This window comes from Polypterus senegalus, chromosome 10 (genome assembly GCF_016835505.1).
Source record: "Polypterus senegalus isolate Bchr_013 chromosome 10, ASM1683550v1, whole genome shotgun sequence".
Lineage (NCBI taxonomy): Eukaryota > Metazoa > Chordata > Cladistia > Polypteriformes > Polypteridae > Polypterus > Polypterus senegalus.
Window position 1 is genome coordinate 2,471,143 of NC_053163.1, and position 20,219 is coordinate 2,491,361.

General features: G+C 46.8%; 2 protein-coding genes across 4 annotated transcripts; one reads left to right on the forward strand and one right to left on the reverse strand.

Moving 5' to 3' along the window:
• Window positions 1-9,763, forward strand: LOC120536476. Of its 3 annotated transcripts, none has more exons than XM_039764851.1 (4): window positions 1-37; window positions 4,463-4,507; window positions 8,084-8,195; window positions 9,129-9,763. In XM_039764851.1, exons 3-4 carry the CDS (start codon window positions 8,108-8,110, stop codon window positions 9,713-9,715), a joined length of 675 nt encoding a protein of 224 aa, XP_039620785.1. In that variant the 5' UTR covers window positions 1-37; window positions 4,463-4,507; window positions 8,084-8,107; the 3' UTR covers window positions 9,716-9,763. The 3 variants fall into 3 exon arrangements, with proteins under 3 accessions (XP_039620785.1, XP_039620784.1, XP_039620783.1); XM_039764850.1 differs by lacking the exon at window positions 1-37 and adding an exon at window positions 3,458-3,903; XM_039764849.1 differs by lacking the exon at window positions 1-37 and having other exon boundaries at window positions 3,458-4,507.
• LOC120536477 (calcium-binding protein 5-like) lies at window positions 2,655-9,173 on the reverse strand. Its single transcript, XM_039764853.1, has 6 exons — window positions 9,099-9,173; window positions 8,928-8,958; window positions 8,650-8,793; window positions 5,176-5,285; window positions 4,943-5,090; window positions 2,655-2,683 (listed from the first exon to the last, which is right to left on the reverse strand). The coding sequence occupies exons 1-6, from the start codon at window positions 9,159-9,161 to the stop codon at window positions 2,655-2,657; spliced, it is 525 nt and encodes a 174-aa protein (XP_039620787.1). The 5' UTR covers window positions 9,162-9,173.
• Window positions 9,764-20,219: the final 10,456 nt, after the last annotated feature.

Here is a 20,219-nt window from a genome sequence, read left to right on the forward strand (position 1 = left end):
TTCCCTCAAAAGACTCTTGTAGCAAGGAAGAATAAAGGTGAGTCAGATTGTACTTTACTTGAGTGTATGTTATAGGCCGTGTGGCGTAGTGGACTTCAGACCCTGAGGTGGTGGGTTCAGATCCCACTACAGGCACTGTGTAAGCATGAGTAAAGTCACCAGCTGGACAAATGGAAGATGTGTATCCACTTTTAACTTGGGTGTAGTCACGTCACCTGGAAATGAAGTCAGCCAAACATTAAAACCCATCAGAGCTTTCAATTTGTCCACTTTTAATTTGCTGATTAACATGACATCCTTAAATAGACTTAAGGAGTTCTACTAAAGGTTGGACGTCCGCTCTGTTGAAGCTGCTGCTCATGGTGAATATTATCTACCTTAGCTTAGTGTCCCCTGCCATAAACTTTCTCTGGTGTGTGTCAGTGAACAAAATACACGGGATATCACACTAAATGGGAAGTGCCGTCTCTCTCCTTTGTGCTCCACACTATAAAGGCGTATAGGGAAGTACGTTCAAGTTGATAGTTTGTGCCAACACAGCACTGTTTCCTCTAATGGCAGCTTTCACAGGCTTCCTACCAAGGTGGCCTGTCTCCCATGGATGTCTTATAACCCTAGGCAGGCAGGTAGCGTAGTTTAAAACTTGAAATCCACAAGGTTGTTCCCAAGTTCAAGCCACATAACTTGAAAGTGCACAGAGACCCTTTGGAAGTTGCCGTGGATGAAGGAGTGGTCCCAACAGCCCAACTAGTCTGCACGGCTGGATCCTCCTCTGCGTGAAGTTCTTGGTTCATAATGACCTCCCCAGTTTCACCTTCTTTGTCAGAGATGTCCGTGACCTTGATTCCAGTTTCTTTGTGGATGCCCCGCTTATCCAGACCTCCTATCTTGGTATGAAGCCCAGTCCCTGTGCTGCAGATTTATTTTCACCAGGTTAACCCAGACTACCTACACAGATTAATCTATTTTGTTCCCACCGCGTCATTCCAAAGTTGAGTCAGACCCCTGCGTCACTAGAATGGCAGCTCGTTCGTGCAGCCTTTCGACTCTTTATTCCCAGCACAGAGCCCATCCACTGAATGGTAATCAATTTTCAGCCATACAGAGACCACCCCCTCTAAGCCTCGCCAAGTCCTTGTGTGCAGTCCATGTACTGGATATGTGAATAGCAGCCACAAGGTGGCACTGCTTGCCAAGTTATTGATTATGATTTTTGTTTTCCAGATGCATCATCTGAACAGCCGAGTTTTCAGGATGTTCTTCCCTTGTGCACAAATGGTGACGGTCAAGCCCCATTGCCATGTATACAAAAAAAAATGGGCTGCAACATTATGTGGAATTAACCGTGGGGGTCCCGAGCCCCTGTTTGCTGGGCCTTTTCTCTAACCTCCTTGGTTCACAAGTGACTGGCAGGATCCTTGCACCTCCCGCTATGCCCATTTGAACTGGGGGCTGACCCCCTTTTTGTGTTGTACTACTGTCCGCCATCCGAGCTGAGCAGTGCAACAATAAAAAGGGCATCAGCCTGCTGGACTGTCTGCACACAGTTGACGAGGCGGTGGGCACAAACCATTGTTAAGGGTGCCGTGCAGTTAGAAGTGAACCTGCTTTGTGTACTTTTTAATGAATAAAATCCTTTATTTTGTTTTGCTGTGATCTCTCTTGTTCTTCTTAATTGCGGTTTAAGATAAAGCTGGCCTGCCACCTCTTCTGTTGAGGTCCAGCCTGCTGTGTGTGGCGCTAAGCCCTGTCCAGTCAGTTACGTGTGCCAGCTGCAGCATTGTAGGTCTGCCCCCACGGGAGCCGAGCAGCCTGTGGTCTCGTCAGCAGCCCTCCCTGCTGTGTGTGAAGAGAGCGCTTTGATCGGCTCAGAGACCTGCAGCACTGGGTGTTCATGTTCTCTCTCTGTTCTTTCCCTCTCTTCTTATCGGATTAATGCCGGAGCCGTACTTTTCGCAGAATTCCGGATTATGTTTTTAATCCACTTGAACTCGCCCGCTTCTAAGCAGATGTTTCAAACCAATTTGCTGAAGTGTGGCTTGAAAGACAAAATGCCGATTGGCGGTGAGAGCTGGACGTTATCAGTGCCAAGATTTGGATTAGGCCACCAGGGGGCCTGCAAACCCAGCTTTACTATGCGTCCCACCCACATACCCCACCCCCAATCCACTGATTCAAATAACATCATATCAAGCTTTGGTTTTCCATTCATTTACTAATCAAAGGGGAAAATATTTTAATAGTCTGTGTGATGAAGAGGAGGTGGCCACGCATCTTGTCGGCCTCCTGATGAAGATTTAGGAAGGGTTGCAAGGCGGAAAGTCGGGGAACACATCTGGGTGAACCCTGGCTTCTTTATTGACCCTGGGGAGCACCCCTTACATTCTGGAGGTTCACTCTTTAAAACAGATGCAAGGCGTTGTAGCCCACATCTCTCAAAACAGTTCAGAAAATGATTAACGTACAAATTACTGGAGCCGATGGGCCACACGGGTCACCGTGCTGCCGGGGCAGGGTGCCATGGAAACAAGGGAAAGCTGGATTGTGGATTGATTTCAGGACTGGCATCTCTTTGGTGTTTCCTCAGGAGCAGACCACCTTCTCTGTGACAACCCTTTGTCGTCGTCCTCCTCCTCCTCCATTGGTGTGAGTGGTCACTGACGGGACATCATTCGAACAAACTCTGCCCGGGTACAAAAATAGGCATTAGAATGTGTGAAGCCACCTGGCACTGGTCTTTCAGAGAGGAGTTAATTCTGGCAAACCACCCAAGTGTCTAGCATACGACAGGTTGCTAGATGGGAGTGTGGCCAGTGTACTGAAGCCATTCATGGTGTGCTGTCATGGTGGCATTGCTTCATGAACCTCATGGTCTGCCTCAGACTCCCGTATACAAACCGCGTGGAGCTTGGCCAAGCATTCACAATGGTCTGCTTTAAATGCCAAAGGGTTTTCCACAATAGGCGCTCAGCTGAACCTGCGGGAGGGCGCGCTTTGGTTGGGCACGTTTGTGTGTTCTATGAAGTAGCATGAAGTTCGGTTTGAACAGATTATTGGTTATCATGACACCCAAGGGGTGGGGAGGTTAGGCTGATGGAACAGTAAGAATGACGCACCTCTCTGTATAGGTGACCTATTACTAGGGGGCTTACCCCCTCGGTCTGTGCTACGTGCCAGCCACTTTGCGTCTCTGCCACTTGCGTTATGAAGAGGGGGGCTGAACGCACGCTAAGGAGATGCAGTCGCTTCTCCGAGACCCCCTATTTAACGCTGATACGATGGGAAACATGTTTGTTTGACTCCTCTTTGCTCGATCATCTTTGCTGCTGCCGTGCCGTGTGATCTTCATCTCGTGACGTGAGTTCTTGATATTTTTTGGTTTTATAATTTAAAAACAATAAGAATTTGAACAAATAACATCACATTAAAGTTCAATAAATTCTGAAAAGAATGATACCAAACATATATATGTAGGTTTTAAAATAGGCCAGATTTAACGTGTCACAGATCGTTGCACTTTTAGGCTTAGGGTTATTTTATGTATAGAGAGGGTAGGTAGAGCGCTTTACTAATCTGTCGTATCAATCTATTAGAATACATCGATACGTTTTGGGCTGAGGGTGTGAGATGTGTTAGTCAGGCCTACCAGTATACTGTCGCTAGTGGGCAGCGCCTTTCGTATCCATCTGTGCTGTAATCAGTAATATAGCGCCTTTCATTTGTGTTACAGGATGCCTTCCATCAGTTGCATTCTGGTTCAACCACCTGTTGCATCTGTCCCTCGCTATTATATGAGGGGCGTTCAAAAAGTTTTATATTTTCATTGGAAACGGGGAAGAAGGAGGAGTAATTCGGCGTTAAAAAGTTGGCACGACGCTGGGAAAAATTGCATAGCAAACGAAGGTGACAGTGGAGAATAGAGATGTCCTCTGTGTTTGAACTTCTTAATAAATAGAGTTTAAAATGTGCAGAACCTTGAACGTCCCTTGTACAGTGCCATTTTCATCTGCCTACCCATCTTATATGGTGCCTTGTATAAAGTGCGTATTTAATCTCTTTACCCGTTATAGAGTACCCTTCACATGTCCCATCTAATCTTCACCTGCCTGCCTTATCTCTTGTAACGTGACGTCACTTGTATCTTTTCTTTGGTGACTTTTTATACTTGTATCTCGGTTACATTGTGCCTTTGATGTCTGGCAGTTCTTTGCCAGTTTATTATGTGATGCCCTTTATCTCTGTTGTGGTGTCCCTTACACACGTCTCTGTGTTTTAAAGTGTCAGCTGCCCAGTGCACGTCCTGTCTGTCTGCGCTTTGTGACTTTTAACACCCGTCTCTCCCTCTTTCTCTCTCTCTGTTATGTTGTGCTTTGGATATCCTAGGGGGGTGTCTCCTCTCTTCTGTAGTACCTTTCATGTCATTCTGTTATATAGTGCCTTTCGTCTCTATCTGTCTATCCAGGTGCTGCAGGCAGTGCTGACTCGCGGAGTGTTGGCAGACGTGCAGGTAAGACTATCGCTGTACTCCGTACGTGAGACCGTATGGCTGCTGCTCCTCCTCCTCCTCCTCCTCCATGGATCTATGTCCATATTACAATACATTGGCGTTTATCGCCCTCTTTTCTAACTGGCACTCTCTTCTGTGGCGCTATCTAACTGGAGAGTCACTGGGCCCCCTACAGAAAGCCGACTCGTGAATCCCCTGAAATTCCTGGGATGTTCCCAGCATGGACATGTTGTATTTTGTTGGGTGGAAGTGGTGTGGCCTCTGAGGGAGAGTCATGTGTGTGGTCTGCTTGATGGTCAATAGGGGAGTTGGCCATGGCGGCCCACCAGAATGAATCCTCACCAGCCCCTCCATGCTTCTTGACAGACTACAACATTGTGTGCAGTGCCCACGAGATGCAGGTGGCCCACCACCATATTCCTGCTGTGTTCTCACCTTCAAAGTCAACCGTGCCATCTCCGTTGTTGTCTGCCTCCCTGACCACGTCCTCGATTTCGCGTGCGTTGAGCTGCTCCCCAAGCAGTTTGCTCATGGCGTGGCGAAGTTCTTCAATTGTGATTTCCCCATCACCATTGGCATCAAACTAAGCGGGTACAAAGCAGAGTAGCCTAAGCTAGCTGCCCATGGGTGGGCCGGGCTGAAGGTGAGCCCCGAGGATGGCCACTCACCTCTTTGAATGCGTTTCGCAGCTCCTTCATGCCAATCATCCCAGCCGTCTCAGCCAGCAGCTTGGGGCTCATCAGCTCGACAAAATCTTCAAAGTCCACCCTGCCACCCACTGGCAAGAGAAGCAGAGTAAGGAAGGTTAGCTTAGGAGGGTCTCCTGGGCTACTTGGAGACTCAGGTGATGGCAGGAGTTTCATTTAGGAAATCGTGAGGCCCTGATTAGGAGATGAGGAAGGTGCCCGTGGCATGGAGGGCGGTCAGATACAACCGTCGTAAGAGTGGCACTAAATCAGACCCAAGAAGGTTCAAAACCAGAATACCCGTGCCACAATGGACCTTCTACCTCGACCTGTCACTGCTGTGATGTTTGTATTTCAAACATGAGATCTGAAGGAAGGATACTAAGACATGCATGTCGCCATCTTTATGGGCGGGGCATAGCATGTCACATGACTGTCAACAGACATCGGAACAGGAACCGCTGCGGCCACCACCGTGAAACGCGAGCACAACATGGCCTTGTGGAACGTCACTTAGGGCAACCCGTAAAATCGAGTAAGTTCAGAGATGAAAATCACTCAAGGTTTGTGTTGAGGCAAAACTGGACAGGAGATCAGCAGATAAAGGAGGAGATGAGGACGCTGAAGAACAGCAGCCGCAAGCAACAGAGTTGAGAGCTGCTCAACCAAACTACAGTGTGGGCAAAGCTGAAAGTAAAGCGACAAAGCTAAGCGGTCCAAACGTACTGGCGGTCTGCTCTTATGAACCCATCAGGTGACTCCCACAGTCCACTTGCACCCGCTCACAGCCAAGCCAAAGAGAAAGAACATTCAAACTGGCATGAGACTGAGCGCCAACAGGTCTGGGGTGGCGGGGGTAAGCCTCTGGACAGCTTTGTTGATGGGGGGCCGAGGCTTATCATTTACACTTGAGCTGATTAAGTCCCTGCCCTTGGTGCACCCACCGCCAGTCACTCCTATCGACTGGTCAGCTTAGTGAGGTCCTCAGATCAGTCACTCGTGACATCTGGCAGAGCCCCAAGAAGACGATCAGAGTGGACGAGTTAGGGGGTGTAAACGTTGTAACGAGGTTTCTGTAGGTGAACCTGCAGATGGGTCATTACGGAGGGCTGGTACGTCTGTCTGACACCTTCTCTCCATGCCAGTCCTGACGTGGCACACCAGGGCTTGCACAGGAGCAATTGTGTGTTCATGATAATGGTTACCAAAAAGATATATTGATTAGGGTCCGATGGAACCTGACCCCAGTTTATCCCATAGGATCGATGATTCAATATCCGAGGTTTCTGTTTCCGCTGGGCATTTCAGGAACAAAACCCCCACGGGTACCGAGAATGGGCCGCCATTAAGGGAGCCTTTCTCTCTGTCCCTCTGACAAAGTCATTTAAAATGGAGCTTTGAGAAGTTGTTAGTACCCAAAGGACTGGAAGCTGAGCGCTACGTGCCGCCATCTTTTATAGTGGAGGCGGGGTGACTTACTGACCACACCCACACCGTCAGCAGAATGTTAAACAAAATGGCGAATTGGTGACCCTACCGGAATAGTGCAATGATATAATAAAACCTACAAATGCAGTGCATGATTTAATAAACCCTCGCAATGATAATAACACCTAAAATACTAATAAATTAATAATAGCTTAAAGTAAAGCCTGAAATACCGTAATGTGCCTAATAAACCCTAACCATAAAGCTCAACAATAAAAATAAAACCTAAAATACAATATTGTAATATAACTGTATAATAGTAATAAAACCTAACAGTAAAATTTTAAAATCCCTTATTAGTGTCTTTTATCTAACAAAATCTTACATTAATAAAAACCTCAATTAACATACCCTAACATATATAATATAATAGACCCGAACAGTAAAACTTAAAACACAATACCCTCAAATATCTAATATTCTGTAACCGTAATATACACAATATAACAGACTCTTAACAATAAAACATAAATTGCATTAATGTAATGTTCATTTTATGTAACTGTATAATGGTAATTAAACCTAACAATAACATTTTAAAATCCTTTATTACAGTGTCTTTTATATAATATCTCAATTACCATACCCTTACATATACAGTATATATATATATATATATATATATATATATATATATATATATATATAATAGATCTGAACAATAAAACACAATACCGTAATATATCTAATAATTTGTAACTTTACAAGAATGTGAAAACCTAAAATACAAAACCGTAATACTGTATCGTAAAATAAAAGACTCTAACAATAAAACTTAAAATGCAGTAACGTAATATACATATTATGTAACTGTATAATAGTAATAAAACTAAACAATAAAAGGTTAAATTCCCTTATTAAAGTGTCATTTATGTGATAAAATCTTACAATAATAATAAAAGCCTTAATTAGCATACCCATATATATATATATATATATATATATATATATATATATATATATATATAATATAACAGACCTGAACAATAAAACACAATACCCTCCTATATCTTATTTATGTTAAATCCTAAAATACAATTCCTTCCTTCTTATAATGAAGCCTTACCAATGTAAAGTCGAATACCTTCATATTTATATATATTTATATACTCCTATCTATCTATCTATTAATTATATAGTGCCTTTCATATCTATCTATCTATCTATCTATCTATCTATCTATCTATCTATCTATCTATCTATCTAATGTAATAAAACCTCCCAGTAAAACGTAATTCCCAGTCCGTTACAATCCTAACAACTGATGAGCATGCTGGTCATTTTTGATTTCTCCGAGCAGCAGACTGAGCCGAAGTGAAGGTTGATTCTGAATTTGGTTTTGGCTCGGGGGGCACATTCCCTGCCCCTCTTCTCATTTCCACACTTTCTTGTTCTCCCACAGGATTTCCTAGAGACCAGAGTGGGCATGAAGGGGGCTCAGGAGTCTGCCAGAGTGCCACCTGTGATCAGGGTCAAGCCAGAGTCACCCACTGATGTCCCCTGTCAGACTAAAGGTAGGTGAACACATTGGCCAGATTTGAGTTTGAACCCAGGTCTTTAGACTTGTTTGACTGCACCTCTGCGCACTGTTTGAGGTTTAAAAGCCAAGTTTATACAAGTGAGCCCGAATTATGGGGCAGAAGACGTGGCACTAGTGTCTGATGGGACAGATGGGAGGAAGGGGGACATGGGCAGGGTGACCAGGTCAAGATCATTAATTCTAAAGTAGGTGAATCTCTGTTGCTGCTGGGGGAGATGGGATCATTTATGCCAACAGATTACTTGAGTTGGCATGGGGGTTTTCCGTTCTAAGAGAGGGATGGTGAAGGCGGAGGAATCTGGGGTTTGAGAAGATGAGCCGTGGTGATGTCAGATGAGTAGTTTGGCCGGATGGATCGATGCCGATGATGTGGGTGAGGGAGACGTGTGACAGAAGCACTTTCTACACCACATTGCCCACAAACTCACAGTTCATGTTGATCTGCTGGCTCAGCTCAATGAGCTCCATCTCGGTTGGCATGTAGCCCATGGTCCTCATCAGGTTGCCCAGGTCCTTGCAGGTGATCAGCCCATCCTTGTCCTTGTCGAACTCAGTAAAGGCTTCCCGTAGTTCTGGAGGGTGTGGGTGGGAGAGAAGAACATGGGGGTTTGGGTGGGTGGGAGATTGGAATGAGTAAAGCGGTCCACACGCTTGAGCCAAGAATGTGGCACACTCGTGCTGCCCACGTAGACCCCGGTGGTCTTACCTTCGATCTCATCATCCGACAGCACCCTTTCCTGTAGGGAGAAATGAGGAGACAAAGACTGGTGAGCTCCACCTCGGTGCACATTAGTGGCCCCCTCACCCCCGTAATCTGAGGCCCGTCCTAAACTCAGCGATTTTTAGAAAGCGTCGGAGCTTCTAGCGATTGTCTCACCGTGTGCTTCTCTGCAATTCCCTTCCGCAGGAAGATGCACGCCGGCCCGTAGATGTTCTGCATGGCGTAGGGGACAGTGTGCCTTTCGGGGATGTGGAGACCTCTGTGAGAGGAGCCTCTTCTGCTCGTGCCTGAGATTTCCAGCACTCTTTCGTCACGGGACTCCAGATGAGGATGATCTCCCTGATCTTGGTGTCCGGACAGCAGTCTCCCAGTTGTCGTCCCTATGGTGGGGGCAGGCAGTGGTCACCACCAACAGACGCCCAGATTCCCTGTTCTTCTTCTCCTCCTCCACCTCTGTTTCTTCTTCTTCTTCTTCCGAGTTTCTCCGTCCTTCCCTTTTAGACGATAAGAGAATTACGAGCAGAGCATCTGGTCCAGCGGTGGCGGCAGCACTCGACCGCCTGGTGCAGCTCCACCTCAGCTCAGAGAGATCCCAGAAGCAGTGCAGCTCGTGTGGGTGGCGAGGGCAATGCCATGCAGGTGCGCTCTGCAGGACGAATGGGGCACGTGTGATGCGAGGGGACGGGCGCCTAAGTGGATTTTTATATAATCCCGCTTGTGTGTTATGTGATCTCTTGTTGTCTCCATCACCCCATTCATCGGCGTGCGATTAAATATTACACAACCGCAGCAGACCTGGCTTCAGGCTGGCCACCGAGTGGACAGATGGGCACACTGGGGGGTAATCTGACGGACGGGAGGAGGCACTGATGTGACAGCCAAGGCCTCTGAAAATGGAGAACAGAAGAGGGGGCTGCAAGAGACTTATCTTTGGGGGGGCAGGGAGCAATAAACGGGGGGCTAATTTAGACTGTGGAACAGAGGAAAGGCAGACAGCGAGGGGCAGGGACATGTCAATTGGTGTCCTGTGCAGTACAGAAGAAGGGATTCAGTACAAGAGAGCTACTGTAGACTGTGGGACAGGGGGCTGTGACCGTAGAATGGGGAGCAGAGCAATTATGGGGGTTTACTGAGATTGGAGCACAATTGGGGGTCCTGTTCAGTACAAAGGTGGGGGACAGAGAGAGAAGTATTAGGGTGACTACAATAGTAGTGGTCAGATGTAGACGATGGAATGGGGGGCTCAGATCAACAAAAGACCACAGAATGGGGAGAAGAGCAGTTATGGGGGTGTATCTGAGATTTGACACTGATCAGGGGTTCTCTATAAAACATAGTTGGGGGGCAGAGAGAGAAGGATGGGTACTGAAGACTATGGAATGAGGGGGGGTCTTGGGTCAGGAAGAGAATCTGCCCGATTTATTGGTTTGTAGGGTCGCACGTCCTGTTTGGAGCATTCAGTGAAATTTTGACTTGCACATGCTGATCAACCCTCCAGTGCTGTGGTCAATAAGGAGGGCTGCCAGACCCCGAAACTTCAGTGCACTTTAAAAAAAAAAGATGAGCAGAACGCACATCCACCTTAATAAAAGAACAAGTGGGTGTCTGTGTGTCCGTCTGCTTGCTTTGTCTTTGCCGTTTCAGGAGAAACATCTGTACTAATAAAATGCACTGTGTTTGCTTGCCATTTCAACACGTGGTGCATCACAGACATTTGTTGTAGTGCATTTTATTACTGCAAGTGTTTGTGAATGACAAGTGCAACACATGCTGCTGCTACATGAATAACAAAATACATTCCAACAGATGGCGCTCTGCAAATGGAGGTCTACATCTTCAATGGTGTTTGATGTACTGCTGAGGTGTCACCCATTAATGTGCACTAATTTGGGATCTTGAGGTGGTACGACATGTGGTGGGCGCAGCAGTGCACTGTATCAGTGTAGAGAGAGAGAGAGATATGCAAGGCACTATATATCATTTCCACAGATAGGAGTTCAGCCGTATACAGTAGTGGCCAGGCAGGTGAACGGCCTAATAAGGACCTTATTGACTTGTGATGTTCTGACTTGGCATGTGCTCAGCAACGTGGGCACACGTCAGTGCCGTGATCAGTGGGGACAAATACCGGACTTCGAGACGTCTGTCCTCTTAGCTTCCACACCTGAACAATCGCATAACGTGTCTGTCATCGAGGTGAAATGTTTAATAAACGTGATTTATAGATTTGAAGGGTACCGTACGGTAAAGAGAGCACAGGGTCAGCCGTCATGCGTGTATATGTACTGTATATGGAGTAATAAAACAGGCATAAAAGGCGTTATATAATTGGTACCTGTGAAAGTCACCATAAAACACAGAGATGTTAAAGGCACTATATAATAACGAGTATAAATAATAAGAGTGTATATATACACAATAAAGAGCTGTGAATCCATCTTCCTCACCCTCTTATCCGGGGCAGCCAGAGAATAATCCAGCAGCAGCCCCCCACAGTGTGATACACACACGCCAGTTTAATGTCACCAGTTCACCAGACACGTGTGTCTCTGGACTGTGGGAAGAGAGGAAGACGCAGGACATGAACCCTGGTCTGTGTGCTGCCCATAGAGGTGAAAGGCGCTATACAATAAATAGATGTGAGTGTTGCCATAAAACAAAGGTGTTTATAAAAGGCACTATATATTAGGTTGATGGGAAAGGCACTATATAGCAGATAGCCAGATAGATGTGAAAGGCGCTATATAATAAACACATGTGTGTGTTACCATAAAACAAAGGTGTATTTGAAAGGCACTATATAACAGTGAGTACAGTGAAATTGTGCTTCTCGCTCCTCTCCACCGACACTTTAGGGAGCGGAGCAGCCTGACCTCAACATTCCTGTAATCCTTACTTGAAATATCCTCAGAACATGTTTATTATACAGGAAGAGACAGAGTGAAATGTATGAAAGGCACTATATCATAAATAGATGTCAGCTTTGCCATAAAACAAAGGTGTATATGAAAGGCACTATACATTAGGTGGATGTGAAAGGCGCTATATAATGAATGCCCATTGATTTGAAAGGCTCCCTATGATAGACGGACAGGTTTGTTTTCCGAGTGAATTCCTTCCTGTTGTGTGCTGGTCCATCGTCTTGTGTGTGTGTGTGTGTGTGTGTGCTTTTATCGTCGGTGTCCCTGTCAGCACTGCCAAGTGGAGACGCACTAAATCTGATTGGTTTGCATGAAGTGACAGTAAAGGTAATAATGATAATAATAAGAATAATGTTATGGAGTAGAATTGCTGGACCTCAGAATTCTTGCCATAAATGTTTAATGAAGACAGACTGGGAGATGTGAAATGCTTTCTGTATTAGGTGGATGGATATGAAAGGCGCTATATATTGGGTAAAGAGATATTAATGGCTCGACAGATGTGAAGTGCGCTGTACGCTCACAGAGCTCCGCTGTTCTAATGCTAGGCAGGACCTCCTTTTGCTTTCAGTTCTTCCTGGCAAGATGTTGGTGGGGACGTCCCCCGAGACTGTGGTCCATACTAAAGGGTACACACGTGTCAGCTGACTCTTCCTGCTCTGCCACATCCCAGAGGGGGGTGCCGCTGGATTCTGATCCTGTGACTGGGAAGGCCACTTTGCTTTAGGACCTGCTGCAAGTCACAACTAGAAGATGTTAAAACTGTGACCGTGGAGAGATGGACGCCATCAGCACCAATACGCAAATTGGCTGTGGCATTAGAGCAACGATTGATTGGTATTAACGGGTCCAAAGGGTGCCAAGAAAACACTCCCCACACCATTGCACCAGCGCCACCAGCCTGGAGCGTTAACACAAGGCGGGTTCTTAATCGGTGACCACATTGACCAAGGTCACCCAGTGATGGGGGGGCACAAGCCCATCTACAAGCTTGTAGAAATTGGCATGTAGAGGGGGCAATGATCGAGGGTATTGGGGGGGTTCTGGGTGGTCCACTACTTGATATTCTGAGGCCTGCATAGCGAAAGACACACGCGAGCCAGGAAGTGACGAGCAGCGAAGTGCGCAACACCAGAAAGCAACTGAGACGGATTAAGAGGAAGGCAGCTGCCATTTGGACGTCTTCCCTCCTCAAGGACCGCCGCGGCTGGGATGTGGGAAGTTAAAAATATTTTTTCATTATGTGTGAGGGTGGTCAGCGTGGAGGGATTACCATGAGCTTTTAAAAAGCTATGTTTGATCCCAGAGATGAAAGGTTACGTAAAGATGAATCCAGCGTCCTAATTTGATTATATCATTTTTACGTAAGCGCCAACAGTCAAAGCTACGGAGACGAGGAATCCTGCTGATCCTCCATCTATCCGGCTACTACTCCGACTCGGCGACGAGATCAGCGGCTAAAACCTGGTGGATTGGCTGAAATGGATACTCGCCCTGAGCCGCGACACCCTGAGGTTGCCAATTAATTTATAAGAAAACGCAGCATGGTGGACAGGAAATGTTTAGCTGAATCACAAAAGATCTCAAAATCCAAATCGTGAAGCTCAGGTTTGTGGGCACTACGGGCAGCGTCACTGTTTCTGATGTCCAGAGGTGGCTCTTCATTGTCCTCCCCTCCCACCTGCACCCATGTCTGCCAGCAGAGTCCTGGAGTTCAGCACTGGGCAGCCCCATTGGCCTCTCCTGGCAGGTTGTGCCCTTTGATTGTTCTGGCCAGAGGTCCTTGTGCAGTTCTAGTGGCACAACTGGCACTGCCCACTGGCACCCTAGGTAATTAAACACCCGGATATTTGTATTGTACCTGTAGACTGCATGGCACACTGATGCCAAGTCATGAGTTATAACACATTCTCCTCCAGGTGGAGGTTGATTTTTGTGTAAGGTGTGAAGCAGAAGACCCCGCTGGCACACCATAGGCTGCACAGACATAAGCAGATAGTCCAGGTGAGCAGATTCTCAGCAGTGAATCGGTGCGGCCATTGAACAGTAGAGCTCACTTCACCAAGCTCACCAGTCCTCTTCACCCATTGATTCCTGAGTGACATTTTCAAAGTCCTTAACTAGATGGTGCCAGGCCATAGTGACCTCAGGGCCTCAACAATATGGTCGTGAAGTGGACGGGCAGCTAAGGTAGCTGGTCCTCATGAGACTACATGGCACATGGTAGGTGTGATACCAGGACACGTCTGAGGACGACGGTTACAAGACGGCTTTTCCACTCATCAAGAAGGGTATGGGATGTGCAGAGCAAATAACCCAATTTGGCACAGGGGGCAAACGGGAAATTACCGGGTGCGCCCCCAATGGGGTGATGGCGGGGGTCAGTGCTTGGGTTCTTTCCTTTCCTCTGATGGCGGCAGGTGTTGAGTTTAATCCCTGAGCTGCTCGCTCTTCCGCTGTGACTTCTCATTACGTCCCTTCGTATCCGCACGCGTGGACCTGCTGCAGAAATCCCAAGCACTGCCAGCGTGCCACCCACGCGGCTCCTGAGGCCCGCCGGTGTAGTGGTGCGCGCGCCCGAGGGCAGCTCGCACATTTAGCGGGAATGCGCGCGCGTCTCAGCGTTTGCGTTGATTTGCTTGTTTGTTTATTCTTTAATGAGAAAACCGATTGTTTGTAAACGACGACATCCGGGCAGCCCTGACATTCCCCGAATGAGTCCGGCGTGTGGCCACTAGAACAAGCGATACATATGCAAATCGTTATTTTTCTAATTAAGCAGGTTGTCGAGACATTTACACCAGGCCTTCCAGACGACTTGAAAACCAAAACACGTCCGTTGTGTGTGATCTGATATTTAGACTGTGCGGTGTGTGTGTTAAGTGGGAGTGAAAGATGGAGTGCGAGGGGACGAGTCCGCCGTCACATCCTTATTACACAGAAATCGAGCCGGCTCGGGAATACTGAACACCTTTAGGAAATGGAAAGGCGAAAGGGCCGATCGCTTCATTATTATCATCGCCGTGTCAAGTGCCGTGTCGGTCGGCCATTGTATTACCGTTAGCTAACGGGCCGTCCTCTTAGGATTGGAATTCGAGCTGGGGACACTTTAAATTAGAAAGACAGACTAAAATATAGCAAACGCGTTGGAAAAATGGAATACCAATGGATAAATCAATCAATTTATTATTATTATTATTATTATTATTATTATTATTATTTAATAATAATGTATTGTGGATTCTTTTTTATAGATCATGAATATAGATAGACAAACGCGTTTAAAAAATGGAATGTCAAAGGATAAATCAAACAATCAATTTATTATTATTATTTAATAATAATGTATTGTGGATTCTTTTTTTCATGAATATAGATAGACATTTTTTTTTTAGACTAAAATATACCGAAAGCATTTAAAACTGAGTGTTAATATGTAAATCCACTTACTTTATCTCTTGTTGTTGTTATTGTCATTAATAGTAATAATAAATCACAGACTGTTATTAGACTCAAATATACCAAACGTGTATGGAAATGGAGTGTCAGTTGATGAATGAATCAATTTGTTGTTCTTCTTATTATTATTGGACTGGCACCCAGTCCAGGTGTTGTTCCTGCCTTGTGCCCTCTGCTTGCAATGATGGGCTCCATCTGCCCTGCTCAGGAAAATAAATGAATGAAAACTGAGGACACTTGTTAGTCTCTAATATGTAGATGTAAATGGCTGATCGTTGCATTATAATTTATTAAGTAAGCAGGCAGGCTTGTTAGGCTGAAACACATTTAGAAACTGAATATTAAATGAAGACCCAACTGGTGAATTGACTATTATCACTAGTAGATTGATGTGAAAGGCACTATATAGTAATTTCAGATACTGTTTCGATTCTGTTTCTGTATTTGACTCACGTGGACCACCAAAGGGGAGCGACTCCGTGGTCCGCACTATTATGAGTAGCAGCTGCCCGTGGTGGTAAAGCAGCTAAAGGCGGCCATAAACAGTAAAAGCACAAATGATCCTTACACGAAGCACATCATCAGGGCACAGCTGCACATTCTCGTATGCCACATGAGGATATTCACAACGTGTCGCTACTTTTAGTGAGGGTAGCATGATTACAATTGTCCAGACTTACCAGTTACAAGCTCCCAGTACAGGATGCCAGTCATCAGCAGAGCACATTGGCACACACCGTCGTTATTGTTTGTTGAGACTCCCCCAGATCAGCTCAGTGCCACTCAGCACACTGTGAACAGGACCACCTCGGTCAAAAGGGTGACTCATTATAGAGCCTGATGTTAAAGGTAGGACCAACCTGGCATGGTGCCCGTTGATGTAACGCAGTGGTCTCAGTCCGTTACTGTTGGTGCCCCTCATTTCCCTGGACAGTGAGTGGGCCTTTTTAATGACTTCACTCTGCTGGCATCACCTGCATTAATGCCAATGACCCAGCACACTCCCACACAGAAGATGGCACAGGCCACTACAGACTGGGAGAACACGTGTAAGAGTGGTCTGCATACGCCAAATGAGGCGACTCTGGCTGAAAACAGCCCAGTGGGGCCTCCAGATGTCCTTGCAGTGCTGGGCACAAACCAAGAAATTACCCTGGCCAAGCTGCCACTCCAGTTCATGGTCTATCCACTGACTTGGGGGTCAATTTAGAGCTGCCACTTCACCTCACCTGCATGTTTGGGGAGATTCGGGAAGAAAGCCAGCAGGGCCTGAAGGGAAACCGACACGGACAAATACCAGGCAAGAGATACAAATTCAGGATCCTGGCTGTGTAAATCAGCAGTGATAACCACTGTGCCACCTACCGCATCCTCATCTCAAATTAGAAAATGACAGGAGTAGAGAGATGATTGACACGATGAGTTAAGAGTCAGCCGAGCGGAGGCAACAGCAGAAAAGCCCAAGGAGGTGACAGCACCATGGAGATGAGTGACAGCAAAGGTGGATGGAGGGCACAATGGAGTCAGCATCAGAAGAGCAGTAAAGAGCAGCCAAGGATGGGGGTGTGGCTTCATGGGATGGTGGGCAGGGCCTGTAAATCTCCACCTCGGGCTTTTACAAACACAGTGAAGTGATGTTCTGTACTTTGGACTGTCTTGTATTCTCCTGTCCCTAGGGGGTGTGTCCCCTGGGGTCGTGACCTGCAGGTAATTGCAATGATGGGGTTGAAAGGTCACCATGTTTTCATCCAAGCTGCGGAAAACAAACATGCTTGGTGCCTTTCTGCAGAATCTTTACATTTCTGACTTTTGCTACGTCCAAAGAGTTTGCTTCTCATTTTGCCTTTGATGCTTTCATTTTTCTATCTTTCGATTTTCTCTTTCTCTGACACAGCAAGTGACGATGGGCAGGAGAAGATTGTTGGGGAGAGTGTGACATGGCAGAGTCAGCTTTAGTTGTGAGGTTCAATAGCAGATGAAGAGGTCAAGGGGCGGAGCTTTCATTCATAAAGGGCGGAGTCTGTTGCCTTCCTGCTCATAGAGTACAATGCACAGTGCCAGTAGAAGGGAGTTGATTGACGGGATAAGGAGACGGTGCAGCTCAGATGGAGTTAACAGCTCAGCAGAAGCTAAGTACGAAATCAGCAAAGCAAGGGGTGGAGCTTCAGGGCACACTGGGCAGGGCCTGCAAATGTGCTGCTCACACAATAAGAAATCGAGGAGCAGTGACAACAGGAGAGAAGCAGCCAGATGAGAAGATGTAGGAAAAAGCAGAGTCAGCAGCAGCAGCAGCCATAAACATAAAGAAGTGAAATGTCAGACTGAGACATCAGTGGGTGGAGCTTTAGGTCATAATGGGCGGGGTCTGCAAATGTGCATTTCCTGAATTAAAAAGCGCAATGAAGTGACAGCAGAAGGGAGCTGATTGATGGGAAGACTTAGGAGTCGGCACAGCTGATTTAATTATAAAGAAATTAAAACCCAGACTAACAGATCGAGGGGCGGGGCTGCACTGGCACATGGGTGGAGCCTTCTAATTGCTGCACAGAAAAGGGGCATCTGGGGGAAGGTGTGACAGAGGGCACAGCGGGAACAGCATCAGTATGAGTCAGCGAAATGCCAATAAACAAGCGGAGCTCCATCAAATCAAATCAAATCTGATGAAAGAAATACAGGACAATGACCAGGGATCAAGAGACTGAGGGAGGGCACCGGAGATGGCCTGCTGGACCTCGCAGCCCGACTTGTGCGCGCCGTTGGTAGGATACACAAGCTCAAGATGCATATCAGTGGGTGAACAACTGGAATAACTTGGAGCTCATCAGGTATGTCAAAGTTAAAAGACTGAACGGCAAACCACATCCACGGCCATAATGCACAAACCGACAGGGGCCTCTGTTCTGTCATGAATGGTCCCCATAAACCTGACAGGGTCGGAAACCTTTGTCAATAACTTAGATGAACGTGAACTAAACAAGCGCGTCTCCTCCAAGCAACGTAACACTTTGTAAGGAACATGTGCGGGTACAAAGTCAGTTACAATAAAGGCCACAAGGGGGCACTGTGACCCGTAGCTCAGGCTCCTGGGTATAGCACCATGTCACGGCTCATAATGTCAAGTGCCCATCACAACCACTGGAAGAACACCAACTGAGCAGGTGACACGATGTGTGATCCAGCAAGAGGCTATCAAATACATAGAGGCAGGGAAAGAAAGATAGAAAGAAAGAAAGAAAGAAAGAAAGAAAGAAAGAAAGAAAGAAAGAAAGAGAAAGAAGCAAATGGCCATTGATAAAGAGAGAGATTTGAAAGGCACTATATAATACTCAGATAGATAGATAGAAAGGCACTATATAATACTCAGATAGATAGATAGAAAGGCACTATATAATAGCTTGCTAGCTAGACGTGAATGGCACTCTCAAACAGATGGATATGAAAGGTACTGTGTGATAGGCAGCTATATGTGAAAGGCGCTATACGTATGATAGATATGTATGAATGGCTGTCTATATAATTTACAGATCTGACTGGCACTATATAACGGATAGATTAGCATATTTGGACTCCACACTGACTCCAGCTGCCCAGCCAGTGCCAGCTTTCACTTGCATTGCAGGACCAAGCAGCACCATTAGGTGTCACCAGTGTACTCCAGGATTTGTCACTTTCTCTGGTGCCCCAGTGGACCCTGTTGTAAAAGGCAGTTTAAGACCCCTTTATCCCCCGCCCTCTTTCCATGTTTGGCGTATGACGGGTTAGTCAGCATGCCCGTGTGAGCAGGGTGCGCGTTCACGTGGGGTTTTCATCTCGCCTCCCTGCCTGCCTGCAGTCTCTTCATTAATTCATCCTCACGCTCCTCTGCAACAATGAGCTTTCATTCTTCTTTCTTTGCCTATGAGGCCGTGGCGCCATACATGTGGCAGCCTTTTTCTAATGCCCCCCCACTTCACACTTTTATGTCACTCTCTGCCTCACTACAGCCTGCCAAGTCTTCGTTCATTTGCTCCACATCCCATTCATCTTTGAGCTCCTCCGCTGCAGCCTGTCCAATCAGAGCCGCATCCTGGCAGGAGGGACCCTTCTGCAGTCATGCCGCCCATTGTCACCAGTGGCACTGCATCACCCATCTGGCTGACCATGCCCACCCAATGGGCATCCCTCATATCTTAAGCACAGGAGGTTGAGGAGTTTTTGTGATGTCGGGGTGGGGGGGTTGTCGAATAATTTCTTTTTGCCAGAGGGTCCATGCCCCCCATCAGTTGTGGTACTGTTTTCCTGTCTTTTATTTACATGGCGGTCCACAGACACTAATTTTCACCTCATACAGATTACATAATCCTGGGGTCCACCCTATATTTGGGGTCTGTAGGTAAGTTCTGGGGGGTTTTATGCATATTCTTTTTGTATTTAGGGATCTGTGGCTGAAGGTTACTAGAGGGGTCCAGGCCTCCTAGTTATTGGTCATCTCTACGTCCATCTGTCTTGCTTACAGGGATGATGAGTGCAAGCCAGGTTTGTCCTCAGGGGTCCGTGCTCGTTTTGAAGATGCGGGGGCTCACTGCCGGCATGTTGGCAGGCTTGTTTCCAGTTCCTTTTCCGAATTCCGGACCTCACATACTGGGAAGCAGTCTGTGTTTCACAGTTCCAGCAGGGGGAATTCCCAATCATGTTGGGAGCTCACTTTGGTTGCCTGGCAACGGTCTGAATGCAGGGTCCATTGATCTTGGCCGCTCACTCTCTCGATTGGTTCAGAGAGTCTTGTCAAGGGCGGCGGTGGCGGGCTGAGGTGGGGGGGGTTCGGTGTGTGCAGCGGAGTCTGTCTGTCCATTTGCTGTGATGCTAAAGTGAGATGAGCCCCCTCAAGAATCATCCACCCCCCCGCCACCGCCCCCTC